This window comes from Cucurbita maxima, unplaced genomic scaffold (genome assembly GCF_002738345.1).
Source record: "Cucurbita maxima cultivar Rimu unplaced genomic scaffold, Cmax_1.0 Cma_Scf00007, whole genome shotgun sequence".
Taxonomy (NCBI): Eukaryota; Viridiplantae; Streptophyta; class Magnoliopsida; order Cucurbitales; family Cucurbitaceae; genus Cucurbita; species Cucurbita maxima.
Genome location: NW_019272023.1, coordinates 1,039,984 through 1,067,472, shown reverse-complemented (window position 1 = coordinate 1,067,472; position 27,489 = coordinate 1,039,984). Strand labels below are relative to the sequence as shown.

Sequence of the window (27,489 nt, the reverse complement as noted above, 5' to 3'; positions counted from 1 at the left end):
AAGATGCAACTTCTCTTCTAAAGAATGCATCTTCTTGTTTTGCTAATCAAGTCTTTGATTTCAATAGCCTTTTCCTTTAGGAAGTTGACACTGACATCATCACCAGAAACCAAAATAATGCACGGAAGTCCATAGGCTTCTTACCTGCCAAGCCAATCCAACACTAACTCCCCCCATTCCCTCAAAATCAAATATATATATATAACTATTTACCTTCAACCCCACTTGTTCCATTTGACATAAACCCACAAACAGGTCCTCCTAACCTCATGAGGATCATAACTAAATTCCTTTTTTGGCTCTGTTCTCTTCTCATTGTAGCTCTTTCCATCGCCATTGCCCTGCGCTCATTCCCGCCTTCCTTGACTGCCATCCTCGCCGCTGTCCGTCCTCAAGACGGTGCTTTTGGGCTTGGCATTCTCAGCAGTCTAGCGAAAGCGAGTGGTTTGGATGATCTCTTGTCTCTTGCGACTCAAATTGCATCCAAATACTATCAGTTGAAGCATAAAAAAAATTGTGATGAGAAGAAATGGAACTCTGAGTTGATATCTTTGTACAATGTTTCACTCACTTTGACAGTTGATTTGAAGGGATGTGCAAATTTTAGCAGTGTGCAAAGCGCAGTGGACGCTGTTCCTGATCGTGCCTCTTCAAGGACCCTTATCCTAATTGACTCTGGAATCTACAGGTCATTATCTTCCATTAAACATTCAAATCTTCCTTCTCTATTGATTTTTGGAAAGAGGGCAGTTCGAAAATTTTGCTTTAAACACAAAGTTTTTGGCTCTAATCTGATTTCACACTCTGTTATGATTGAACTAAAAGATTGAGAGAAAAGTGTTGGCAGGGAGAAGGTGGTGGTAGAAGCCAACAAGACAAACTTGATAATTCAAGGCCAAGGCTACCTGAACACTACAATAGAATGGAATGACACTGCCAATTCCACGGGAGGTACCCCTTACAGTTCTTCAGTCACAATCTTTCCCTCAAACTTCATTGCCTTCAACATCAGCTTCAAAGTAAAGACATCTTCCTTTTGCTTCGTTAACTTTGTTTTGAAGTCTCTTCAAACGTGTTTGCAAAAAAGTAGATCCTTTTTTTTACCTTTATTGATGAGGCTTTTGTGGGTTTTCTTTGGGAAAAGAACACAGCTCCACAGCCAAATCCAGGGACTGTTGGAGGACAAGCAGTGGCACTTCGAATTGTAGGAGATGAAGCTGCTTTCTATGGATGTGGGTTTTATGGAGCTCAAGACACACTCTATGATGACAAGGGAAGACATTACTTTAAAGAATGTTTCATTCAAGGGTCCATTGATTTCATCTTTGGCAATGCTCGATCGCTCTATGATGTACTTAATCATCATTTCTATCCTCTACCTCGTTTTAAATTACCATTCAATTCATTTGTTTGGTTTGGTTTGGTAATGGCAGGGTTGTAGCATAAAGTCAATAGCAAAGGAAATGATGAATGGCGGGGTGAGTGGAGCCATCACAGCACAAGGAAGGCAAACAAGAATGGAGGAAACTGGTTTTGCCTTCATCAACTGCACCATCAATGGCTCTGGGAAGGTGTGGCTCGGCCGTGCCTGGGGCGTCTCTGCCACTGTCATCTTCTCTAAAACATACATGACCGACGTGGTGGCTGCTGGCGGATGGAATGACTGGGGAGACCCTTCAAGAGATAAGTTAATATAAGAGACTTCGTTGCTATAAAGACATTATTTTGTGAGAGGGTCACCCCATGATGTTGTTTGTTTTGATGATCAGGAGTGTGTTGTTTGGGGAGTATGATTGCTCTGGAGAAGGAGCAAATTACAGCTCGAGAGTGCCATACTCAAAGCAGCTGAATCAAGTGGAGGCTGAGCCATACATGGATGTTTCCTACATTGATGGAGATCAATGGCTGATCCATCAACAAATTACCCTTTTCTCTTCTATTTAATTTCTCAAATAAGCCCTCAACTTTCATAATGTTTATACTTCTCTCAAATAGAAATAGATAAAATAAATCAAAACTCCAGTGTTTATACTTCTTTCATAATGTTTTTTTTTTCTGTCAGGAATGGTTAGAAATAGTAAATTATGAAAATCTAGATAAATTCAAACCTAGACAATCTCCTGAATCATATCTCAACTACTTTAAATCATATCTTCATTTTGAATACTTTAAATCATATCTCAACATGTTCGTACCCATCTTTTATTTTGTGGTGGCGGGCGATGGTGGAAAGAATTTGAAGCCCTCTCAATGCAGACGCTGGGTACTCGCCGTCCACAGGACCTCCCCCTTGTCGTCACCGCCAACTGGTAGCCTGGTGGTTTGAGATTTCGTGCGTGTGAGACCAAATATCAGATGGGTGTGGTCGTTTTCAAAAGATTTGAAAACAAAGGGACAAAACGGTCATTTCATGCTTACCAGTCTCTAAAATTAAAAAAACCAACTTTTTTATAGAGTACGTTTGGCAATTTCCTTATATATTTTTGTATTTCTCTCTCATCACGTGTGATGTCTCGTGATGTCTGAGTCCTCTGTATTTTCTTTTGAATTTAATGAAACTATACATAAAAGTGAAAAACAAACAAATTTAAGAGGGTATGACCAGGAATACTAAATGCTTCACGATTTTAAAACGGGTCTATAAGGAGAGGTTTATGTACCTTCATAATGAATATTTTGTTCCCGTCTCCAACTTACCATCAATCTCACGATTTTAAAACGAGTTCATTAGAGAGAAAATTTTACCATTTTCTAAAGAATATTTTGTTTCTCTCTCAAACTCATATGAAATTTTATATCCACACTCGAGAATATTTTGTTACACTTTTCAATAAATGCGAGATCTCACAATTAACCTCGGGTTAGTGTAGGACTGGCCAACAAGGTTGGCACAAGACTCTAGGCCTAACTTTACTACTATTTGTTACAAGTGAGACGGGAATTTGAAAAAATTTCCACTGAATCTTCGAATTATAATTTTGAGTTTATTATTAAAAATGGTAAGAAAAAAGAGTGCAAAACTTAATTTCAAATCATAATTCAAATAACATAAATGTTGGTGCAAGATTAACCGAGAGAGCTTCAGCAAATTCCACTGATTCCATATTGTTAAGGATATTTAGTAATAAATTATAGTTTATTTTATAATTTATTTAATTATAAATAAGATAACTTTCACACATGTCCTACTATACCTTTACCCTCACCTCCTCCTCCAAGAGCTATTATATCCTCAATGAGCAGCGTAGTGCTTCGATAAGAACTACCACCTTCTTTAACAGCTTCAATGGCCTTCTTCCCAAGCGCTCTGCATCTCTCTCTGATCTCTTCTCCTTCCTCTGATGCACCCATTACTCGTTCTATAGCTTCCATCACTTTCTCTTTCTTCACCGCCGCCCCCTTCTCCTCCTCTCCCCATTGCGACGCCGCCTCCACACCTACGCTTACCCCAATTTTAAGCATCTTCACGATATGCGTCTCGTTGAAAAATTGATCTGCAAAAAGCGGCCATGTTATCAGTGGTAACCCTGCCGTTACCCCTTCCAGCGTCGAGTTCCAACCGCAGTGTGTCAGAAAGCATCCGGTTGCAGGGTGGGACAGTATCATTAATTGTGGCGCCCACCCACTAATCACTAGCCCTCTTCCTTCTGTTTTCTTCTTGTAATCGTACTCCTCCAACCATTTCTGCAACTCCTCTGCTTCCTTCCCTTTCCGAATTACCCAAATGAACGGTCTCTTCGACGCCTCTAGACCCAATCCCAGCTCCACCAGCTGCGCCGTCACCAAATTGCAGATGCTTCCCAATGAGACGTAGATCACGGAAGATGGGTTCTGCCCGTTGAGCCATTTTACGCATTCGTCTTGGTCGATGACGGCTCTGTTTCCTCTTTCGGCTATGTCGAGTTGGTCGTCGCTACAAAGCAGAGCAGGGCCAAAGCACCAAACTTTATCAGGGAGGCCTCTGGTTTTTTTAAACTCCGCAAGATTCTTACCCTCCATCTCCTCAAAGGTGTTGAAAACAACGCCGTAGGACTTCCGATCAGCTTCATCCATCTCGAGAGTAAAGGCGGCGAAGTCTTCATCGGTGTGCTTGGGCAGAACAGAGTTGCGAAACTGAAAGTCATAGCCAGGCAAGTCAGGTAGAGTTACAAGGTAGTCATCAGGCAGGGAGCGGAGATAGAATTTCTGGACAGCCAATGTCTGGGAACACAGAACAAAGAAGCTGCTCAAATTGTAGAAAACGAGCCTGGGTACGTGAAAGTGTTGAGCAAGTTTCAAGGTCCAAGGGAGGCAGAGGTCGGAGATAATGCAGGAGGGACGTGGGGTGAGTTGTTCGAACAGTTTGAGAGATGGCTCGTAAAGGAGATAAGTGGCTCTCATGAATTTGGAGGCGGAATCGAATGAAGGGAGTAAGTCTAGATTCTCGCAGCCTTCGGGGAGGCCGGCTTTCTCGCATGGGAATGGCAGTTGGGCGATGTGGAGTGGCAAGCCGGAAGTAGTGGCGCGGGAAACGACGGGGCTGTTGCGGGCAGCGTTGTGGGGGGTGGTGACGAGGGTGACTGTGACGCCACGTTGAGCGAGAAGCTTGGCGAAGTCTATCATGGGGATCATGTGGCCTTGGGCGAAGAAAGGGAAGAGAAGGACGTGAGGGGAGGCCATGGTAGAGAGGTAAGTGGGAAGAACACAACTGTAGGCACGAGGAAAGGCAGGGGAGCTCTGTTTCGGGCTTTATATTGAGAGAACAATTGCTGGTAGGTACGATGTGTGGTTCTCATTCATTTGAATATCACGTCTTGTCTCCCATCGTTAGATCATAAAGCCTCAACGTTTTAAAAAAACCTTTACGTATATATGTTGTTTGAATGAGATTAGAAATGGCCACATTTGTTGAAGAGAAGAATGAGGTATTGATTACAAGGGTGTGGAAAATTCTTCCTTTAAAATGCATTTTAAAATCGTGAAGACTCACAACTGTGACTTCCATATTTGTTGGAAAGAATGACGAATCATCCCTTCGGTGTGAAAACATCTCTCAAGTAGACACGTTTTAAATTCATGGGCTGAATGAGCTAAAGTTGACAATATCTGCTAGTGGTGGATTTTGACAAGGAGACGTAACGGGCCAAAGCTTACAATATCTGATGATATCAGAGATAGACACGGGATGGTGTATTAAAATACCGTTAGTGTGGACTTGGATGGTTACAAATTGTATTAGAGTTAAAAGATTTAGTTTGTGATCCTATTCTTTAAGAAGTTGTGATTTGATTTTATATCTCTTTTTTAACATGTGGTATTAGAGCCTATTTACCTTGAAAAGTAGCGGCCTTTATCGAGTAAGAGTGATATGACGACAAATTGTGAAGCTGAGTGACAACACAAGCATGGTTGTGATGGACAAGGGAAATGTAAAGTTTGAAGTAAATGAGATTGTGTAAGCAATTGTCGAGGTATATTATGTACTAGACTTGAAGGACAATTTGTTGAGCATCCTATAGCGGTAAGAAAAAGGTCTTGCAATTCTTATACAAAAAGGAGGAGGTAAGATTAATCATCGTGGCAAAAGATTGATTGTAGAGGCTTCCATGACATCAAATAGAACTTTTACTCTATTTGTTTAATCTCTACAATCCTGCTTCAATGTTATTACAGAAGATCCCGTGAGAACATGACATTGTCGGGCATCTAAGTTATGGAATACTAAAGATACTTCAAGAGAAGGACATGGTGTAAGAATTGACGGTCCTTAAAGCTCCCTCAAAAATATGTGAAGGTTGTTTGATAGGAAAACAGGAGAGAGATCCGTTTCATAAAGAAAAGAGATGGATGATGAGATCTCACTTGAGGAAGCATCAATACATAATAACAACAAACCAAAGAGGTTATTGGGATGCTATTCAGATCTCATGGCCTCCTCCATGAGCAACAATATCTTCAATCAGCAGCTTGATATCCCTGTGAGACGAACCCCCTTCTTCTACAGCTCTCTTCGCCATTACTGCAAGCTTCTTGGATCTCTGCCTCATCTCTTCTCTGTCCTCTCCATCGAACACCATTTCTATGGCTTCTCTCACTTTCTCTCTCTTCACAACCACCCCTATCTCCTCCTCCTCCCCCCAGTGCATAACTGTCTCCACCCCCATACCCACACCCACCTTCACAACCTCTACGATTAGCTTATAATTGAACACTTGGTCCGCAAACAGCGGCCACGTGATCATCGGCACGCCCGCCGAAATCCCTTCGGTGCTCGAATTCCAACCGCAGTGCGTCAAAAAGCACCCGATTGAAGGGTGGGAGAGTATAAGAACTTGAGGAGCCCATCCACGAATCACGAGGCTTCTCCCTTTGGTTTTCCCCTCCAAATCATACTCCTCCAGCCATTTCAGTAGCTCTTCTGTAAGGTTTGCTTTCCTTATGACCCAAATAAATGGCTTGTTCGATGCCTCCAATCCCAATCCCAGCTCTATGAGTTGGGCCGTCACCAAGTTGCAGATGCTTCCCAGACAGACATAGACCACGGATGTTGGTTGCTGCCCGTCGAGCCATTCGATGCATTGGTGTTGGTCAATTGAGGCTTTGTTGCCTCTTTCTGCTTTGTCGAGGTTGTCGTCGTTGCAAAGGGAAACAGGGCCGACGCACCACACCTTTTCTGGCGATTCTCTTGTCTTTCTATACTCGGCTACATACTTAGGCTCCATCTCCTCAAAAGAATTAAAAACAACGCCGTAAGATTGCGCATCGGCCAGGATCATTTCAACCCCAAACTTGGCCATGTCTACGTCGGTGGTTCTAGGTAACTCCGACTTGCGAAACTCGACAGGATCAGGATTGGTCATTAAGCCCTGCAAACAGAGGAGAAAGTAGGCACTATAAGTATAGAAAACGAGTCTGGGGACATTAAATTTTTGAGCAAGTTGGAGGGTCCAGGGAAGATTCATATCGGAGATTATGGAAGCGGGACGGGGATTGAGTTGGAGGAACAATTTTTCGGAAGGGTCGTAAAGGAGACTGGCGGCTTTGAAGAAAGTGGACATGGAGGCAAGCGAAGGAAGCAAGTCGACATTGTCGCACCCTTCTGGGAGGCCACCTTCCTTCCATGGAAACTCCAGTTGGACGACACGGATGTGCAAGCCGGAATCGATGGCGCGAGAAAGAACAGAGTGGTTGCGGGTGGCGTTGTTGGTTGTGACGACGATGGTGACAATGGCGCCACGGTGGGCGAGAAGCTTGGCGAGGTCAATCATGGGGATCATATGGCCTTGTGCCATGAATGGGAACAAAAGGAAGTGAGGGGTAGCCATGTGAACTGAAGCTTTTGCGGAACGATGGTGCTCTGATTTGGGTTTTGTAGTAGAGGCAGATCCCCATTTTGTGTGTAAGCTCAATCACTATTCATTGATCGGTCCGGATAATTTTTTAAAGGTGCATATACAACGACGTATATAAACAATATTATTTTCTTAAAAGGAAAAAAGGAAAATCCGACAAAGAAAATAAATTTGATTTGCAAGAGTGCGAGAATCGTATGATAAATTTTCCTTTTTTTTCTTTTCCCAGAGGTGTTTCCTTTGGAAGATAGTTCCAATTTGAGGCCAACGTGAAGCACGTGGAATGATCTTCTAGAAGCTTCTCTCCTACATTTCAACCTTCTAAGTCTCTCTCTCTCTCTCTCTCTCTCTCTCTCTCTCTCTCTCTCTCTCTCTCTCTCTCTCGATATATATATATATATATATATATATATATATATATATATATATATATATATATATATATATATATATGTATATATGGCATTTCAAACAAGCATGATTTTAGATCAACCGTAAAAATTGATGACTTGAAATAGACTATGCTCTGAGACTCTCCAGTCTCTTCTTCCCCATGTTTTACATACATAGACATATAGCTCTGAAACTAAGGCATTTCAAACCCTTCAGCTCCTAAGGTTTGGCTTGTATTGTCTGAGATATAAACTAAATGTATTTAATAGTATAGGTTTGTTTAATCATATCAAATCATATCATATCATACCTACACGTTTTCTAATCCTACTAATACATAAACCTCTGCTACAAAATCTCAGGTAACAAAATGATTATTTCCAAGTGGTGAACCAAACATAGACAATAAGTGTGCAAAGATTTCTTTAAGGTACTCATAATTTATCAAACTGATACGCAATACCTGGATGTTGTCCCCATCTTCAAATGAGCCCCCGGCTAGAGAGAGGTGTCCATCCACAAATTCTAGACCATCAAAATTTCAAATTACGCACTCTGATTTAAATTAAAGTTCAAGGAACATGCCTTGTAGTATTGGGACAAGGGAATTAAAGGTGGATAATAATAAAGGAGGATCTAATTAATGTCATCAAAACCTCAGCCTATTTACAAATGATGAAGCAAAATATATGCTGGGATTATAAATATGAGAACAAAATTAGGAACTTTTCACTGACGCAAAATGAGTTGACAGATTAACTACTAAACACTGCAGAATGAAAACTTTACTAGGAAGCCGGATTGGATGATGATGGCTCAGGCAATTGGTGAAAAAGGAGAGCCAACTGGAGCCGCAAGCCCAAGGTACCGCATTATCCTCATTCGACGAAATTTTCTTGTTGCTTTAACAGAAATGGTGGTCTCTTCCTACAGAGCGAAGAATATTGTTTTATCATAACATAATATACAACTGGTCTTTTCTGTGTTTTCCATGCATTGGAATAAATTTTGAGACCCCAACTTACATCGAAGGGAACTTTTGGCTTTCTTTCCCTTTTTCCTCGTCGTCTGTCGACGTGTAGGTCATTATCTTCAATTCTGCTAGAGTTTGATGAAGACCCTTTATCTGCTTAAAGAAGACAAAGAATTTCATCATATTTGATATCTCATAAGAAAAACCCAACGGGACAACATGATGTAACAGAATGAATGCATGGAATCTAGGTGTAACGGCCGAAGCCCACCGCTAGTAGATATTGTCCTCTTTAAGCTTTCCCTGGGCTTGGGCCGTTACACTGGAAGACGTTGATCTTTCAAACATGCATACTTAATGATCATTATGTATTGAAAAAATGGAAGATGCTGCACATGTTCTCAGCTTAATGGTAAAAAGTAAAATCTTTTTCAATTTCACGGAGCATGGTATTTTTGGCAGGAATAGTGTGGCCAAGATAACTTCAAAACAAAATGGCAGATATTGATATACAAATCAAGCGCATACCACATGATTGATCTTGAAACTCTGCCGTTGTGTTTGAACTCCTCTCCTCAAAACTCTGAAGGAAGGTAAATGTCATGCACAGAGGTTTAAGCATAGACATTAAAAGGAAGAGTAGAAAAGCTGGATACTTCTAAATGAAAATCATAATACACACAGAATTTTTTTGAATTTAGTGATAAAGAATAGCACATTACTTACTTCCGTAGACCACAACTGTACATTCTCTGGAGTTTCAGAAAGACTGTTGCTTTCTGAATCTGGTAATTTTTTACGAACAGGGTATGATATCTTAGAAGTACCTTTTCTCTTGCTTAACGCCTTGCATGAACTGAAAAAGGATAATCAAAATACTAACTAATATGAATAAAGAAAAGAAATTTGAAAGCTTATTTTTTAACAACAGTTTAACATAACAAGCAGACCTTTCACTGAGGCGGCATTCAACTGATTGGATATCATCAGGACTTGAGCATTGGCTAAGTTCATCATCTTCCCCAGAGGAGTTGCTGCATTTGACCAAAGAGCTCGAAGAGAGTTCTTCATTTGTATTATCTGAGTGATTCAAGGAGAATTGTGGCAAGACAGTTGTGCCTAACATGTCCAAAAGACTTCAGGTTCAGTTTCAATCATTTAACATATAATCCAAATATAACATTGAGACTTTTCCCTTTCCAAAATACTAAAGAAAACAGAAACTAGCGCACTTCAACAGGAAAGGGTTGACAGAATGAAATGAAAAATAAAACTTGTGGAATTGCTGATTGCTATATAGGATCTCTCGAGCCAGATATTTCTGATGCAACAAATATCCATACAAGTAATACCAAACAATCAAGAGGTAGTTATTAATATCTTAATTCTTATATTGGATGATAGACATAGATGCATCTGGCTATTGGATCATTAAAATTTCCATCATAAGAACAAACATTAAATCATACTTATATCATCCATTGACACATTCCTCTCACTAGGGGCCACGAATTTCATCTAAAAGCCAACTACACTACGAATACCCAACTAAGAGAGACCACCTCAAAGAGGGCAACACATCACATGCTCATGGTCAAGGGAAATTGCTGGCTGGGGTTAGGGTTCATCTGACACTAAATCATTAAGGACAGTGCTGAGTGCAAACAAATAGAATTCAGAACACTAATTTGACCATTTATATTGATTCAGATTCGAACTCCCCAAGATACACAACATGGAACACGATAACCAAAAAGAACTCCTGCCCTCCATTTTCAACTGTTGCCAGAATAATGGATGTAAATTATTGTCCGTGTGTGAATGAAAAGAACTAGTTAACAGGTAACGGTGAGTATTATAACTGAAAATAGGGGCAATTTCGTGAATCAGTCTAAACACATTTTTTTTCTCTCCAAGAACTAGATAACAATACAGGATCGTAGAAATAATGTCTAGCAATATCCGGAAATCAAAGATAATAATGTGATGAAAATAAAAAAAACATCAACAAAAAAATATGAAACATTGTGCTAGAGAGATCCGAGGCGATACAATGACAGTGAGAGTCATCAAATCCAGTGCACAAACAAATTCCAAAATTAATCACAAAGCTAGGTTAGTTCAGACAGTTCCAGAAACAAAAAGGTAGAAAATTAAAAGATACCTTGGTGGGCAATAGAAGAAGAATAGCAAAAGAGAGAGGAGAAATCAGTGCGGCGTTTAGGCGGTGAGCTTCGGCGCTGTTGAGAGTACTTGGGTATATTATCAATCAGTGGTGGTTGTCTTTTGCCCTTCTTCCTCTGGGACGTCTCCCTCTTCTTCGCCATTGTCAAGAATTCGAGATGCGCTTTGAGAATTGAATTATCGATGTGAAGAAGAAGCCCTAGATGAAGAAGATGAAGAAGAAGAAGAAGAAGAAGCGGATTGTTTGAAGTGGATCGGAAGGAGCGAAAAGAATGGGGCAGCGACGAATTACCAATTCGCATAAGAATGGGCCATTTTTAATTATTCCCAAACTCTCTGAAATCACTCCATCACGGTGGGCAGTCCAATTTTAACGAAAATAACTGATTTTTTTTCCCAACACACGATGGAATAATATTTATACACAATCTCAATCCTACATGAATTTCATAATTGCACCTTTTTCTAATTCTATAAATACATATAAATAAATAATTAAGAATCTTATGTATCTTTAAGGAATCTACTATATAATTTTAGCGTCAATATGGTCCGAGCTACTGAAAAATAATTAAATTTAATCATTTTGTGGAAAATTACTATTATTTATTTATTTATTAACTAAGTTATCCCTTAAATAAAATTAAATTAAAAATATTGAGAGAGAATAATAATTGGAAATTGGATTTTATTTCATTGTCAAGTTTGTTCGTATAACATCAATACTCTATGGTGTTATATCTTTATTCTTAATTATTTATAGTCATTGTTCTCAACCGCAAAATGTGATGACATAATTTGGCCTGTTGTTGCAAGTGAAAGTGCTGTTCTTATCATCATATGCGTAGCTATAAGCATCCGGGCATTGGTTCTCGAAAATCATTGAGTAGTTTGTTGGCCTGCACTTGTTAGGGTCATTGAACTCTCCAGTGCAGCAATACCGGGGCTGGTTGAATGCAAAGCAAGCACTCTTGCAACCAATCACTTCGTTGCCCGATCTCACTTGCAATTCCCCTGGGCATACCCTATTCACGTCATTACGACAGTTGGAGGATCTGCATGGCCCTGTCCCGCCTTGGGTCGTGATGGAGGCTGGAATGTTGAACCCATCCACTAGACTGACATCGTAGAAATCCTGCCCGCCGTTCGGGGCGACCGTGAATTCAGCTAACGTCGCTGGTGGGACTCCTCCAGCGCCATTGCATGAGAGCCCACGACCGCAATCTCCTGTCAAGCAAGTGAACCGTCCACCGTTGTTGGAACATCGGGTTCGTGCCCATACTCGACCAGTCCATGGCGCTGGGACGTTAAACGACCTTGACGCTCCGGGAGCTAATTCGAATCCAGTTGTTGATAGTTGAGGTTGTCCTGGACCGCTTGTTAATGTTGCTGGCCATATAGTTTTCGGACAATTGTTTCTCACCGTTATCGTAGCAGCTTCCGCCCCTGAAATAGTATAATAACGTGATCAAAGGAAGTAAACATTATTATTACTAACATCTCGAGAAAGAAACAATATCCTACCAAAACTGAGTAGCAAGAACAAGAATGATGCAACAAGGACTACTTGGCTCGCCATTTCCGACACCTTCAATTTGCAAACTGATGAGTTATATGAATGAAAGGAGAGATCCACCATACGCTATTTATAGCCAAATGTGTGAAGCTCAGCCAGATTGGAGGTGAGATTGCCGTGAAGGAAACTAATCTCACAGACCACTAAGGAACTGACACGTAATATTTGCGAATTAAGAAATTTAATTTATACGAAACAAAGACTAATCAAACTCTCCATAAATTCAAGAGATGTATAAAAATTTCTAATAATAAAAAAAAAATTGTTAATATTGATAGCTTCTACATTGACTTTTAAACGTTATAAAAAATTACAAAAATTTAATCAATGTTTCTAAGTAGTATTAGTTTAGTACTTAGGGGGCTAATAATTTCATTGTGTTTTTAATCGTTTTTAAAATATATTAATAAACAATATAACAGAAGAAAATAAATGACGTGGAATTAAATAAATAAATAAAAATGATAAGATATAAAATAAGGAAATAACGAGGTATTCTAGAAGAGGATGAATGGTATATGTGGAATTTTGTAATTTAGGCCGCATATCTCGTTTATGGATTGAGAGGAATTGGAAGAGTCTTGTGATGAGTGATTGAAAGGTATGAAAATAGGCGTCCCTTATTTGACTAAAATGTCCGTTCAAGGTATTTGGTCTTAAGAAAATAATATTAATATATATTTCGTATTATCAATTTAGATGAAGTTTGATTAGTCAAATTAAATTATGCAGTACCATGGGTTCTTCAAAGACCTAGGATAACAATTAATGGACGCCTTCAATTACTTATTTTTATTTAAATATCGAAGTTTTATGAAATTTTATTAAGTGCTTTTATGCTTTATCCTTCTATAGATTGTCAACTCACATTGGCATCAATATTATTTAAAATGAGAATCATAATTTCAATTTAATAAATATTGAAAATTTCATAAAAAATTTAAGAAAAAAAATTGGGATGTAGCTAAAGTTTTGGTAAAAATGATCCTATTTGGTGCCCAATTATTTGGATTTACTTAGGAATTTAATAAATAAAATAAAATATTTATTAAAAAACAAGATTTTATTTATTATACTTCATGTATTAAAAAAAACTTATGTTGGTAGTTACCACTAATCTAACTCAAATTCCATTAGAATTTGGGCAAAACCGCTATTTATTTATTTATTATTATTATTATTATTATTTTTACTGACGATGAACCAAATATTTTTTCAAAATATAGAGTAAAAAATATTTTAATTGCATACCCTTGTTGACTTTAATTTGATATTTGAATATTCAACTTAATCGTCATTATTTTGCTTTTATTATCCATCGTTTCTTCTACATGATGAATCAAAACAAATGAATGGCGAGTTGCTATTCAACCTAACTCATTGATAACCATACTATATCGTTATAAGATTTTTAAAATATTCTGATAGGGAGAGGTTCCACACCCTTATAAAAAAAAAATATTTGGTTTTCATCTTCAACTATTCAACTAAAGTGGGATCTCACAATCCACTCCCTTTGGAGCCCACATCTTTGACGCTGGTTTGTCTCTCCAATCGAGAAGCTATTTTTTGGATTTTATGTTTGAGGTGATGTTTAATAATTATATAATTTGTATTATTTATTTTAAAAATTAAATTTATGTATGTTATTTTAACTTAAAAGGTGTATTTAAGGTATTATTGGGAGTGTAATAAAGGTCTTATTGGGCCGTTGGAAGTGCCACGGGCTTTTGGGTTCTTTCCGCACCCCATCACTGTTTCTTGACGAACCCACTCAATACACATACAAAATCCACACACTTGATGCAGCCCAATAAATTCTTACCAATAAACATCACCTTTCGTTAATTAATTGTATCATACGATAAATTTTAAATTATAATGTCTCCATTAACTTCAAATAAATTATTTGTAAAATAGTACCTACTTTTAGTAATTTAATTGATTAATTAGAAATTTTAGAAAATTTAAATGATGAGCATAGAGACGTACAACACGTGATGTATTTGAATATGACAAAAATAGAGCAGGAGCTTATCAACTTATTATTATTCTTTTCTTTAAATAATTAATATTACTTAAATGGAGAAACTGACAGAATGTGAAAAGGTTCTAATATAAAGCGTAAAGCAGAAAGCAAAATTACCATTACGGGATACCATTTCAAACATTTTAATTTATTTTTAGGTTTTTTTAAATATAATTTGGTCACGTTTAATAAATCATGAATGTTACTACAAGTTATTATACCCATATTAAATATATGATACAATTTGTGAATAAATAATTTTGATTTAATCCGAATTAATATCAATTTAAAAGTGATTAATGAGATCTGATCCAAATTATAATATCTAATTCAAAAAATTTAAATTATAGAAACTATGTTAATTAAGATCATAGTATTTAAAAATATTAATAATTAAAAGTTTAAAAACATTTATGAAATTTACTAATTCGGTAAATTAACAATTAAAAAAGAAAAAAAAAAAGGGTAAAATCTCTTGAGATCAGGAATTTTTTGTTTTCGGAAAAGGTTAAAAAAAGGGGGCAAAAATGTGTGAAGATTCGGCGGAGAGATGCGAACGAAATGGGGAGGAAATTGGGTTTGAAATAGTTGTTTTTTAATGGAGGCAATGTCTGGCTAAAGATTAAGATAGAGTACTGGGTTAGTTCATAAGTGATCAGCTCGCAGAATTTTGATCCATAATCGTCACTCTCCAACTGAAAAAGATCGATCTGAAAGCGAGTCTGAGAAAAGTTCTGAAGGTGTTTTTCCACTTCCAACCGCACCTACTTTGCTCCTCTTCTCAGATCCTCCTCCTCTGTCTCTCCCACTCTGTTTTGATTCTCTTCTCCGGAGGTATAATCTCTCTTTCTCTCTCTGTTCATTTCTTCTTGCTTTGATTCTGAGTATGACTGTATATTTGTTTGGATGCACATGAAATCCTTACACTCCACTTGCTTTGTTTCTTTTTATGTATTTTTACTGTTGTTTCTGCTACTTTCTATTCATGAGGTTTGGAAATTCGATCATGTAATGGTGAACTCAAGAGTTCGATTCATTTCCTTCCGATGTTTGTTTTCTGAGGATTAGCATTGAATTTAGATGTTGTCTTGTGCTCGTTAGTTTCCGACACCTGCCTGGTCACTCCAGAAACTGATTCTAACATTACGGCATTGGTCTTCCTTTGCCGCTTGATTTTGTTTCCTCTCGCGTCTGGCTTACTTCCACGACTTATCTCCGTGGTTTGATTTTGCCTATCTGGTTTTATCAGCTCTACAGAAAGAGAACAAGCTTGATTGTGATTGGGTGTGTTGCTTTTTATGAAATATCAGCTTTGAAGATGGTGCCAGATCCAACTTTTTTAGTAGGTTATGGAGTGTTCAATCCTACCATCATACACCAATTGCCTTCCTTACCAACTATGAATACTACCGTTCTCAAATCAGTCGTGAAAACTAGCGAATAAATAAAATTGCTCTCGTATGCTCTGTTTCTGTTCGTATTTTGATTTTATCCACTGGGAATAATAACTGATTTCATCATGCCTCCTAAACTCGTATTATTCTCTCGGTAGACTTTGTTTTGTATTCATGCTAACAAGTTTCTTGTTTCTGCAGATCAAAGGACGAAAGTTGGAGCCTACAGTTTTCTTCCTGCAATAAACATTCTTTGTACGATATCCCGTCTGTCTTATAGCGGATGGGGTGCGTTGGAAATTAATATTTTATTAAGAAATTGACTCCTTTGGGCATTATGCATGTCTGGCCCTGAGGCCATCGTTGAAAACGTGGAAGGGACACTTTCTTCTGCCGGAAGAACGAAATCACTCGATGCCATTTCAAGCAAATGCGTCACATCTGCGATAACAAATGGTGAAACTGTTAATAGCTCTGAGTCTGCTTGCTTCAGAGTTGCGGAGCTATTGCTTGTCAATGATGAGTTGTATTCTGGGTCTCTTCTTGATAACATCCCTGAGGGCACGGGGAAATATGTCTGGTCAGATGGATGCATATATGAGGGTGAGTGGAGAAGTGGGAGGAGGCATGGGACTGGAAAACTTCGATTTCCTTCTGGAGCAGTTTACGAGGGTGAATTTTCAGGTGGTTTTATTTATGGTACAGGAACATACAAAGGTCCTGATAATTTGATTTATAAGGGACGATGGAAATTGAATTTGAAACATGGTTTAGGTTATCAAGTCTATCCAAATGGGGATACTTTTGAAGGATCTTGGATGCAGGGAACACCTGAAGGGCCCGGTAAGTATACATGGGCTAATGGAAATGTTTATTTGGGGAATATGAAAGCAGGGACGATGTCAGGGAAAGGAACCCTTACTTGGATAAATGGTGACTCATTTGAAGGAAACTGGTTGGGTGGCATGATGCATGGGTTTGGGGTATACATGTGGAGTGATGGAAGCTGCTATGTGGGGACGTGGACTAGGGGCCTGAAGGATGGAAAAGGGTCATTCTATCCAAAAGGAAGCCGCCTTCCAGCAGTTCAAGAAATTTACCTGAAGGCTTTGCGAAAAAGAGGGTTGTTACCCGATTTAAAAAAGCAGAATCATGCACATATTCATCATGCTACTACAGGGGATATGGGAAATTTCAAGGTTGGTGAGAACCAGCAATCCTCTGGAGTTTCATCTGATAAGATCTCAAAGGGCAGTTTGTTAAATCTGGAACATTACCGCACTAAAAATGTTTCCCTTGAGAGGCGTTGGAGTCTTGAGGTAGCAATTGAAAAAGTAATTGGACACGACTCTTCATCAGGGTTATCAGAATATGAATTGGGTGGAAATGAAATAGATACAAAAATACCAATTTTGGAACGCGAGTATATGCAAGGTGTACTTATCAGTGAACTCGTTATAAATAATAGTTTTTCCTCCCCATCATCAAAAAAAGCAAAACGAAGACAGAGAAAGCTGGTCAAAGAGGTTAAGAAACCAGGTGAGATTATCATAAAAGGTCATAGGAGTTACGACTTGATGCTCAGTTTACAACTTGGAATCAGGTATGCTCATTTAACTACATTTAAACAAAACTCCCGAATTGTGTTTCTTTTAGAATATCACAGACTTATTTCTTTATCCACGATTTGTTGCTTGTGCCTGGATTTTGATAATTATATCAATTACCCTCTTTCGTTGGCATGGAAGTTGTAAATTCATGAATATCATTTAACAACCTCTGTCCTAGAAATAATATTACCAGCGAAAATAGATTATTGAAGAAAATGACTAAATGAGAACGGGCGTAAATCATAAATCGGTCACTTAGAGGACAGAGGGAATGATGCTTTCTTGAACTCAAAATCCTGGTTTACTTGCCAGTTACTACTGGTTATTTGTGACCGTAAAGATGAATTTTTATGGTTTTATACCGTCAACAACTTTGAGAAGTTAGTATTGAACATACATTAGAATGTGGTCAGATACACTGTGGGAAAAATTACACCCATACAAAGGCGGGAAGTCAGGAGTTCAGACTTTGGTCCTCGAGCAAGCTTTTGGATGAACTTCCCTAAAGAAGGTTCCCAGTTAACTCCACCTCATCATTCAGAAGATTTTAAGTGGAAAGATTATTGTCCGATGGTCTTCAGGTTAGATGCTGGGCTTTAACATTTAGGGTTGTTATGTACGCAGATCGTTCGTTTATATATGCATGCAGAGCCACAGGATGCAAAGTATTTTAGATAACTTCAATCGCTGATTCCTTCATATGCTGGGATGCTTTTTTTGTCTTAAACTTTATACATGTGAAGTCTATCCGTATGCCGATATAGTTGTGTATAGTATATTGTCTTTCAGGGGCTTTTGTTCACTTTCCAGGGATGTAGACATTTATATGGTGATGCTTACCTTATGATCGCGATGATTCTAGTGATTTAAATGTGCTACTTGTTTACCAATTTTCATGATGAAATATTTGGTCAGAAATGGAGCTGCTTAGATGATAGCCAAACAAATTATGGCTGGACGTCTTTGTCGGTCCTCACTCTTTTGTCTTGTTGTTTCTGACGCACAGCTTTATAAATACTACTTGAGAGAATTTTATAACGGTTTTCTTGTGGTCTATATGGAATGAAAGGTTTCAAGATCTTGAGGAATTAGAAGAAATCATTTAATAGCTTTTATGAATCATCATCCCTTTTGGCTTTTGGTGTAAAAACGCCCAACTTTTTGAAGATTTTAATATGAAATCAATTTCTTCCGATTGGAGGTGTTTTTGGTAACCTGCCTTGGTGCAGGTCTGGGCTCTCCTCTCCTTGAAATGATTTCTTTTATATATATAAAAGAATTTTGCTTCCTTTTACAATTGACCTGGCAATGTGCTTCTACAAGCTCGATTATGTGGCAATCTGGGCATCTCTACCATGTACCTTGAGCATGGTTGAATCCTTCTGCTCGTGTTGTTTTCCTTACCAACACTATGTCAGCATCAATGAGAAGGAGAGTATTCTTTTATCCTTATATTTTCCCAATTCAGGACAAATTGCAAATACATGATACAAAAGTTAAGGCAAAGGTCAACTGTCTATTAGTTACTGTCCTATCATTATACATGTGAAATATTCATTCGTGATAGTTTTTCTAGAATATCTAGTTTTCCATGTTGCTTAATCTCTTTTCTTGTAATTATGAAATGGAGGATTAAATATGTTTAGTTATGAAACTGTATGCAGATGATTTATGAACGATGCTCTTCTTTTTAGTCATTTCTGTCAAGTTTCAACATTATTTTTCTTAAATGTCTCTTAATGTAATTGTCGTGGCAAATTGGGTTTTTTCCACCCCAGGTATCTTCTTTATGTGGAAAATCGAAGTTCTGTTAAGTTTCAAGATGGGAGAATGTACTCGATTAATCTCATAGTTTTGTTATGCATTCTAACTTGCATTTACTAGGGTTGCAAGTAAGAAGAAATGTAGTTCTCAAAAAAGAAGAGATGTGCACAAAGATGATGGAATTTATGCTTTCTCTGCATCCTCTTGATTCATATCTTTATAAAAAATTCGTTATAGGAATCTGAGGGAGATGTTTAAGATTGATGCTGCTGACTACATGATGTCTATTTGTGGCAATGATGCTCTTAGAGAGCTATCTTCACCTGGGAAGAGTGGCAGTGTCTTCTTTCTATCCCAAGATGATCATTTCATGATTAAAACACTCCGAAAATCTGAAGTTAAGGTGTGTTCATCTCTACTTGCAACTTGCAACTTGCAATGAGCGTCCAAATTGTTGCACACCCCTACATGCAATGATTAAACTTTCATAGAAATTGTAAATTTTCCGGAGTAACTTCTGCATAGCACATAGATATTTTTCTTCTTGGAAATTATGCAACGGCTTAGAAAATGTAGCACCGTATTTTGATTGCATGATTCTCCAAGGAAAAAAAAAAAAAACTAAATTCTGAGAGTTCAGATTGAATTATGATTTAGAAGTATTTATTGGGTTTAGAAAATGTAGCACCGTATTCTGATAACATAGGTGTTTCATTTTTCTGTTGGATGATACTGAGTTACTTTTTTTATGCACGTGTATATTTCATTTGATTGAAATGCATTTGTAAGATGCATACCAAGGACTAACATATCTGTACCGAGTAAAGTAGACTACTTGAGATTTGAGTTCGAAGAAGTACCGCAACTTCATCTCATGCTTTAAGAAAAAAGACAACCCATCATGCCAAATAACCCTCATAGTTCTCGAGTTGCCTTAACAAGTCCGCCGAATTAAACTGTTACTCATGAATTTGCCGTGTGTTTTATTCATTTATATGCAAATAACATCTACAAATGTTTTGCTGTAGGTTCTTCTGCGGATGCTTCCAGATTATCATCATCATGTGAGGTCATATGAGAATACACTGGTTACAAAATTTTTTGGCCTTCATAGAATCAAACCATCCAGCGGTCATAAGGTATTAAACTCCAAAACTTGGAGCTTTTGTCCTAGCCTGTGGCATTCTCCGGTTCGTCCACATATGATGTGTTCTAGATGTACACAGACCCTAGCATATTGTTAGAAAATTAGAATTTAGGTATATCATATGTTATTTCCGACCTCATTGTGACCGCATGATTTTAAATGCTTCTTCAAACTTGCTTTGTAATTCAAGTTGTTAAATAATAACTTCAAACAACTAATATTTTGTTTTTGTACAGTTTCGCTTTGTAGTAATGGGAAATATGTTCTGCACAGAGTTGAGAATTCATCGGAGATTTGATTTGAAGGGTTCGTCCCTTGGACGATCAGCAGATAAGGTTGAAATAGATGAAAACACCATACTCAAGGATTTAGATTTGAACTACTCGTTTTATTTGGAACCTACTTGGCGAGAGGCTTTATTAAAGTAAGTCGTACTTAAATTATTATCTATTTCTGGGAAGGCTATACGTTAGCATGTCATAGAATTGATTTTTTCTTCCAAGCAGGCTATACGTTTGAGATAGAGCAGTACTTGATTGAAGGAACTCTAGCTCACCAAACACCACAAGCATTTTTCAACATTGAAAGGCGTGTGTGTGTGTGTGTGTGTGTGTCATTCTTAAATCACATGTTCTCTTCAATACAGGCAGATCGAGATTGACAGTAAATTCCTAGAAGTGCAGAATATCATGGACTATAGCCTTTTGTTGGGTGTACATTATCGTGCCCCACAGCGGCTACAATCCCACGCATCTTACAATCGAAACATGAGGGCTGATGGGTTGGAAATTCTTGCGGAGGATGGTGAGTATCGAATGAGAACATTTTTTTATCTTTTGTATTTCCAGTCAATATCTATAATCGCTACGGCTTCAAATTTTTAAAAAAGGATATAATACATACAGAATATGCTAAATAACTTATACGGTAAAAATTACATGGATTGGAGAAATCATAAAATGAAGATCCCTTAATTTAAAGTGCTGCGAGCTTTTGATATTCTGAGATCCAAAATCAGGTATTTATTGGTTATGAATATGAAGCTGTACATTTTAGAATTTTATTATTCTGTTTGCCAGTATAATGCTAGATACTTTTCAAAGTTCGGCAGTACTTTTCATTTTCATATGAAATTATGAATATTAGAGTAATTATGATTTGACACTTCTTATGGACCTCTGGAAAATTATCTCCATTAGTTTTCCATATCCAATATAACGTTTACCAGTCTTATCTCCAGACGTTGGCTATTGATATGCTATGAGTATGACTCGATTTGAAACATTAGTTTGATATTGACGGATGCCAATTACCTTAGCTTGCTGATTATCCAGCCTAAGATCCTATTCTGTTTTGCCATTGAGACTGAGCTTACAATTGGGAGAATTTTCGGATCTCGGTACTTGTGGCCATCTAAATTTCATCTGTTATGCATTGGATTGAGTATAATTTTGTGTTTAGCCAGTAGCCCAGTTGATTTTCTGATTTGATTTGATGTACTTGACACAACTAGCTGCTAATATTAAATGGCAGATCCTTTCAAGGAAGACATATCGACCTACCCACAAGGCCTTGTCTTAGTACCTCGCACAGATGATAACAGTGTTGTTGTTGGCTCCCACATCAGAGGCAGCCGTTTGCGAGCATCATCTGCAGCTGGGGATGAGGAAGTGGATCTTCTGTTGCCTGGTACTGCAAGGTACTACTTTTCATCCCCACAAAATTCTCATTCTTCCAACTATTTCAAGCACGTCTCAGTGTTTGTTTGTCAACCACAGTAGAATAATGTTTAAAAAGTAGGTTATGGTTCATTAATCTTTACTCGCTACTCTTCTTGCAATTACTGGTAGTTAACAATATCTATCAGAAAGAATTACAATTGAGAAAATCGTTTCACACTCCGTCATGCAGGCTCCAAATCCAACTTGGAGTGAACATGCCAGCAAGAGCAGAGCAAATTCCAGGAGAAGAAGAAAATCAGATGTTTCACGAGGCTTATGATGTGGTTCTATATCTGGGTATCATCGACATTCTACAAGAGTACAATATGAGCAAGAAGATCGAACATGCATATAAATCTATTCAATCTGATTCATTTTCCATCTCTTCTGTGGATCCTACATTCTATTCCCAACGTTTTCTTGAGTTCATATTTCAGAAAGCATTCCCTCAAAATGCTCTCGCAAGCTGAGGAATGTTGCTCCACATGCATATCCTTACAATTCAATTTCTCCTCCGGAAGTTTTCCTGCTGCAGGCGATGCATATTACAACGATTGAAGGACGGAGAGGCTTCATTTTGGAATTTGTGGAGGGTTGTGGGTGACAAATGGCGGCGATGAGACCCAGGTTGTGCAAGTGCTTTAAAATTCTCAGCCGTTCGCTTGTAGATTATTTTAATACTCTTTTCCACGTCCTAACATAATATTCTGCAGTTCCTCTCGTAGACTCTTAATTTATTCTTCCATTCATATTGAGCTTACGACATTTCTCTCTCCCCTTACTCTTCTACTATTGAAAAGGAAATAAGGGAAATCGCCCATGAAGATTCTATATTCAGTTGCTAAGGGGCTGCATCTTTTTTTTTTTATTTCCCCTATGGTACTTGTAAGTTAGTTGCAGAAACAAGTTCATCATAGCTTTACATTGTTGATCTCAAATTTTGGTCAGTTCTTTCATAAATGTGTTTTTTTCTTTTCAAATAAAGTGTTTTGAGTATTGTTGTGAATTGCTCGTGCTAGAATCAGCGATTTTGAGAAATACTAAAAATTATGGTTTTTTTTTTTTTTATTTACAATAATATGGTTCAAGCATCTTATCTGTTAGATACAAAAATTTTCTTTCATTTTGCCTGAATAGATACAACAATAAAAAATATGTTACGTTTCTACATGCCGAAATATGATCATACAAAGGAAAAGTGCAACAAAATTCACTAATGAGGCCAACAATTAAAGTCTACTGCACGCTAAGTACCAAATTTATCCTCAAGCCTTGACCTAACTGATGCTATGTGGCCTATCTATCCCATATTGGGTGGCGGTGGTGACGGCTGCCGGACACCCTGGCCTGGGAAGCCCTGTGGAGGCGGCGGCATGGGTGGTCTATTCACCAGAGAACCAGGAGTGAAATTCGCCTTTGTGTTATTACCAACTGGAGGCGGTGGGGGGAATCGGCGGATCTCCACCAGGAGGCATTTACCATTGGCCATTACAGATGGGGGAGGTGGCAAGGATCCAGGCATCGGAGGAGGAGTTAGTCTTGGAGGTACACCTTGCTGGGGCGGAGGTGGCGGCAGTGGCGGCACTGTTCCGTTGGCTGCAGGCACGGGTTGTGGCTTGGATGTATTCTAAAAAACAATGAGGAAGGGAAAAGAGCTAAACCGTGAACATTTTTGAGCCCGGATCCCAGTGTGAGAAGAATTTTGGCAATCTCTGTGCTTGGAACCTAAAATGCATGCATGTAAAAATACTTTTAGACAGTAGGAACTATGAGTTGACCATTGATCAACATGTTTTACGAATAGCATGACTATAATACCTTGAATGCAATTATCTCATATGGTTCAGCTGAAACTTAGGTGCTAATATTCGACAATCGAATAAGAAAAACCTGCTCATAACGATGCCTTGGCTTTGCCAGGTCTTCTATTTCTGGATATTCAATCTGCATGATGTAATACTATAAAGGGCGCAACTCAGACAGAACACATTTGAGTAATATCCAAGAAATCTCATCTTCATCAGATACCACAGAGGTCTGTCGTCTTAACTACAAAGCCATACCTGAAAAAGCAAAGAATCAAATTGCTTTGTTACTCGATAACCAGGCCGACCGATTTTAACTGAAAGAAATGGCAGAAAAGGAGCTAATTAACACAAGCTCTGTTTTGTAGTATAAAAACAAACTATAAGGAACACATCCAGCAAATTACTACCAACACTTCAAATTCTTAAGCTACTCGGAAAGACTGGCCATTTCCAATTACCAATTCGTACTTAACCTGGAGTCAATTGGTACAGGAATCTTAACCTCGCTGTTCCTAGTGTTCTAGCAAGCTATCACGCTTAGGTTATCAATGAACAAACAGGGTCATGACATCATTGTGCTTCTAAGATGCAATAAATGGCCAAATGAAGATTATAATCAATCCAATTGCAAAGAAGCAGCAAGATAATAAGAATAAGAAATGAATGAAGGAGTGGAATAAAGCTTGCCTGTTTTGCGAATAGAGACCTTCCGTTTGTGGGGTTGAGGTTGAGCAGGAGCCTCCTTGGCTTCACGGGCAGCTCTCTTACCCAAATTTGTCTCTGATGCCGCTTCCCCTGCTTGAGCGCCAAGTAATTACCCTCATTGTTGTGCAGAGTCAAGCAAATCCTACACTCATAACTACCGAAAAACCCAAGAAAACAATATAACTCAACAAGAGAAAATAAGGGACCTTCCAAGTAGGGATCCTTGGCGAGATCGATGGTCTCGAGCGCAAGCCGTCGAAGACGCTCTCGACGATCGATAGCTTCATTCTGAGCAAAGGCCGCTCCTCCACTTCCCGGCTTCGACCCCCACGCTCTGTCCATCGCCGTCGAACTTCGGCGTTGCTTCTTCACCGGATCCGGATGTCCGACTGACAAAAGCTAGTCCATCGTCGTCCCGGCGACATAAAAGGACCTAAAAAGTACACGATAATTTCGAAATATAACGGTGAAAATGACGGAAAAGGTGAAGACCATCCATCCATCCATCCATCCATCCATCATGATCTTTCTTAATGATGATGGAGATTCCCACTAAGCCTAAAAAAAAGATTAAATAGAATATATCAACAATTATTGCACATAAACAGTTACTCCAAAGACAGAAAAATGTTAGCTTTATTTCAAAATTTGATTTTTTTTTTTTGTTTTTTTGCAAGGAATATCTGATCATAAAAATCCCAGTTTGAATTTTTAAAAAAATAAAAATAAAAAAATAAATAGAAGGGCAGATTTGAAGTTTATTCCAAGAAAAAACTTGGTTTACAAGAAACAAGTTTGCAAAACAGCGACCCAACCAGTAGAGTTGGGACAAAACCATGGAATCCCATAAAAGAAAGGGTATAATAGAAGAGATAATAACATTACATTTCATCTAAGAAAAGAAAAAGGGGAAGGGCAAAGAACAAATACGTTGTCGTCTCACCTGGTGCTCACTTAGCCGTTTTCTTGGAACTTCTTCCTTCTTCCCTGTTGTCTTACAAAAACAAGCATGGCCCAATAGAATTTTGTAATCCCATTTTTCTGTTCTTTCATTTGGATCATCAAAATGGGATCCTCTTCCGGCCAGAGTACCAATTACGATCTGTCGTTTAAGGTTTTGTTGATCGGCGATTCGGGTGTCGGCAAAAGTAGTCTTCTTCTCAGCTTCATCTCTACTAATCTTGAAAATCTTGCCCCTACCATCGGTATGTTTTGTTTTGCCACAACAACCAAACCCCACTTTTTGTTTTACATACAAGAAGCGCATGAAGGAAAAAGATGAACAGGAAATGCCCTTCTCATCATCATCATCATCATCTTCTTCTTCTTCTTCTTCTTCTTTGTGGTGCTTCGGTTTCTGTGTTTGGATCTGTTTTGTTCTTTTTTTTAACAGTTTGTTTCTTTTTAGGTGTGGATTTTAAGATCAAGCTGCTTAAGGTGGGTGGGAAGAGATTGAAGCTGACAATCTGGGACACTGGTAATAATTAAGCTTTAAAGGGTTCTTTTATCTGCCATTTTTGGTTCAAATTCTGGAGATTTTCACTTCGTTTTGTATCTGAACTTGTAAGAACTAAATTTGGACCTATACTCCAAATTTTATCTCTGCTCGAACTGTCTCTCTTTTGTTGTTCTTGTCTAAAAGATTTGGGAAGAAGAAAGTTTGCCAAAGTCATTGGAATCTCAATTGTTTCACTGTTTCCAATAGTTTTTCACTTCAGATGGATTGGTTTTGAACTTGTTTAAGCCTTGGTTTCTTGCAGCTGGACAAGAGAGATTCAGAACATTAAACAGCTCCTACTATAGAGGTGCCCAAGGGATCATTCTTGGTAAACCCAATGCTGAAGGATGCTTCACTGACATTTTGTTGTCTTCTGAGCTAATATTTCTCTGGGTTATGTGCTGTTCATTTATCCTGAAATGTTCATTATCTTGTTGTAGTCTATGATGTCACACGGAGAGAAACGTTCGAGAACTTATCCGACGTATGGGCTAAAGAAGTGGAACTCTACTCGACGAATAAGGACTGTGTCAAGATGCTTATTGGTAATAAGGTTGACAGAGTAAGTTTCCTTCTTTCTCTGGTGTTCTAGAGAACACTCCTCAAGTTGAACACCTGCATTTTTTAATGATTTATCGACAAATGCTTTTCACGAATAGCGATAATCGTTTAGGGAATGTTTCTAAGCTCTATGGTATTCAGCTTGAAAAATGATAGAACTTCATGTTTGTTGAACATAGGAATCTGAAAGGGCTGTGAGCAGAGAGGAGGGGGCTGCTCTAGCAAAAGAGCTTGGATCCCATTTCCTTGAATGCAGCGCTAAAACCAGAGAGAATGTGGAGAAATGCTTTGAAGAGTTGGCATTGAAGGTAGATATCTATCAAACCAGTTTCGAGTACTAACCTCTAGAAATCGATCGCCTGGCTCGTTGAGTGAACCTTTGTTTTTTGGTGGTACAGATCATGGAGGCTCCTAGTCTAATTGAACAGGGTTCCACTGTTGTAAAAAGAAACATTCTGAAGCAGCAGGAATTCCAGGCTGCATCAACAACAGGTTGCTGCCTCTGAAAACTCGAGCACCAAACATATAGCATGATTCTCCTTATCCACAGTTTCTGTACATGTCTCCTACTGCTTCTCCTTGTCATTGAGTTGTTTGTTTGCTTAAATGACTGTAATTGGGAGTTGAAAAAGAAAGCTAAATACATCAAACCATCCACTTATGTAATTTTTCTTGTTCTTCCAGTTTCTCTTCCCATCCTTTGGATTGTTTGGCATGGTATGGTACTAACAAATTCTGCTTGTATCATATGATCAAACACATTATTCACTCAATATATTATAATTCTACATCTTA

General features: G+C 38.2%; 7 protein-coding genes, 1 long non-coding RNA gene and 1 pseudogene across 9 annotated transcripts; 3 read left to right on the top strand and 6 right to left on the bottom strand.

Moving 5' to 3' along the window:
* Positions 1–205: 205 nt before the first annotated feature.
* Positions 206–2,009, top strand: LOC111481653 (probable pectinesterase 15). Its single transcript, XM_023127194.1, has 5 exons — positions 206–688; positions 848–1,019; positions 1,145–1,351; positions 1,434–1,687; positions 1,770–2,009. The coding sequence occupies exons 1-5, from the start codon at positions 270–272 to the stop codon at positions 1,942–1,944; spliced, it is 1,227 nt and encodes a 408-aa protein (XP_022982962.1). The 5' UTR covers positions 206–269; the 3' UTR covers positions 1,945–2,009.
* On the bottom strand, positions 1,185–25,601 carry LOC111481825. Its single transcript, XR_002718105.1, has 3 exons — positions 25,521–25,601; positions 1,837–1,845; positions 1,185–1,195 (listed from the first exon to the last, which is right to left on the bottom strand). It is a non-coding gene; the product is annotated as an uncharacterized LOC111481825 (long non-coding RNA).
* LOC111481626 (UDP-glycosyltransferase 73C1-like) lies at positions 3,077–4,765 on the bottom strand. Its single transcript, XM_023127159.1, has one exon. The coding sequence runs from the start codon at positions 4,657–4,659 to the stop codon at positions 3,175–3,177; it is 1,485 nt and encodes a 494-aa protein (XP_022982927.1). The 5' UTR covers positions 4,660–4,765; the 3' UTR covers positions 3,077–3,174.
* On the bottom strand, positions 5,587–7,392 carry LOC111481633 (UDP-glycosyltransferase 73C6-like). Its single transcript, XM_023127171.1, has one exon. The coding sequence runs from the start codon at positions 7,302–7,304 to the stop codon at positions 5,898–5,900; it is 1,407 nt and encodes a 468-aa protein (XP_022982939.1). The 5' UTR covers positions 7,305–7,392; the 3' UTR covers positions 5,587–5,897.
* LOC111481710 lies at positions 8,086–11,242 on the bottom strand. Of its 2 annotated transcripts, none has more exons than XM_023127280.1 (6): positions 10,862–11,242; positions 9,648–9,816; positions 9,424–9,553; positions 9,226–9,280; positions 8,750–8,853; positions 8,086–8,651 (listed from the first exon to the last, which is right to left on the bottom strand). In XM_023127280.1, exons 1-6 carry the CDS (start codon positions 11,181–11,183, stop codon positions 8,541–8,543), a joined length of 891 nt encoding a protein of 296 aa, XP_022983048.1. In that variant the 5' UTR covers positions 11,184–11,242; the 3' UTR covers positions 8,086–8,540. The 2 variants fall into 2 exon arrangements, with proteins under 2 accessions (XP_022983048.1, XP_022983049.1); XM_023127281.1 differs by having other exon boundaries at positions 8,750–8,850; positions 10,862–11,240.
* LOC111481738 (thaumatin-like protein 1b) lies at positions 11,553–12,495 on the bottom strand. The gene is made up of 2 exons (XM_023127318.1): positions 12,406–12,495; positions 11,553–12,327 (listed from the first exon to the last, which is right to left on the bottom strand). The coding sequence occupies exons 1-2, from the start codon at positions 12,458–12,460 to the stop codon at positions 11,654–11,656; spliced, it is 729 nt and encodes a 242-aa protein (XP_022983086.1). The 5' UTR covers positions 12,461–12,495; the 3' UTR covers positions 11,553–11,653.
* On the top strand, positions 15,023–23,076 carry LOC111481577 (phosphatidylinositol 4-phosphate 5-kinase 9). The gene is made up of 9 exons (XM_023127077.1): positions 15,023–15,320; positions 16,082–17,483; positions 17,904–18,071; positions 19,492–19,657; positions 20,283–20,393; positions 20,638–20,825; positions 21,048–21,205; positions 21,935–22,100; positions 22,313–23,076. The coding sequence occupies exons 2-9, from the start codon at positions 16,222–16,224 to the stop codon at positions 22,590–22,592; spliced, it is 2,499 nt and encodes an 832-aa protein (XP_022982845.1). The 5' UTR covers positions 15,023–15,320; positions 16,082–16,221; the 3' UTR covers positions 22,593–23,076.
* On the bottom strand, positions 23,223–25,325 carry LOC111481698 (annotated as a pseudogene).
* On the top strand, positions 25,545–27,489 carry LOC111481753 (ras-related protein RABC2a-like). Its single transcript, XM_023127340.1, has 6 exons — positions 25,545–25,840; positions 26,044–26,112; positions 26,396–26,461; positions 26,574–26,695; positions 26,874–27,002; positions 27,093–27,489. Exons 1-6 carry the CDS (start codon positions 25,702–25,704, stop codon positions 27,198–27,200), a joined length of 633 nt encoding a protein of 210 aa, XP_022983108.1. The 5' UTR covers positions 25,545–25,701; the 3' UTR covers positions 27,201–27,489.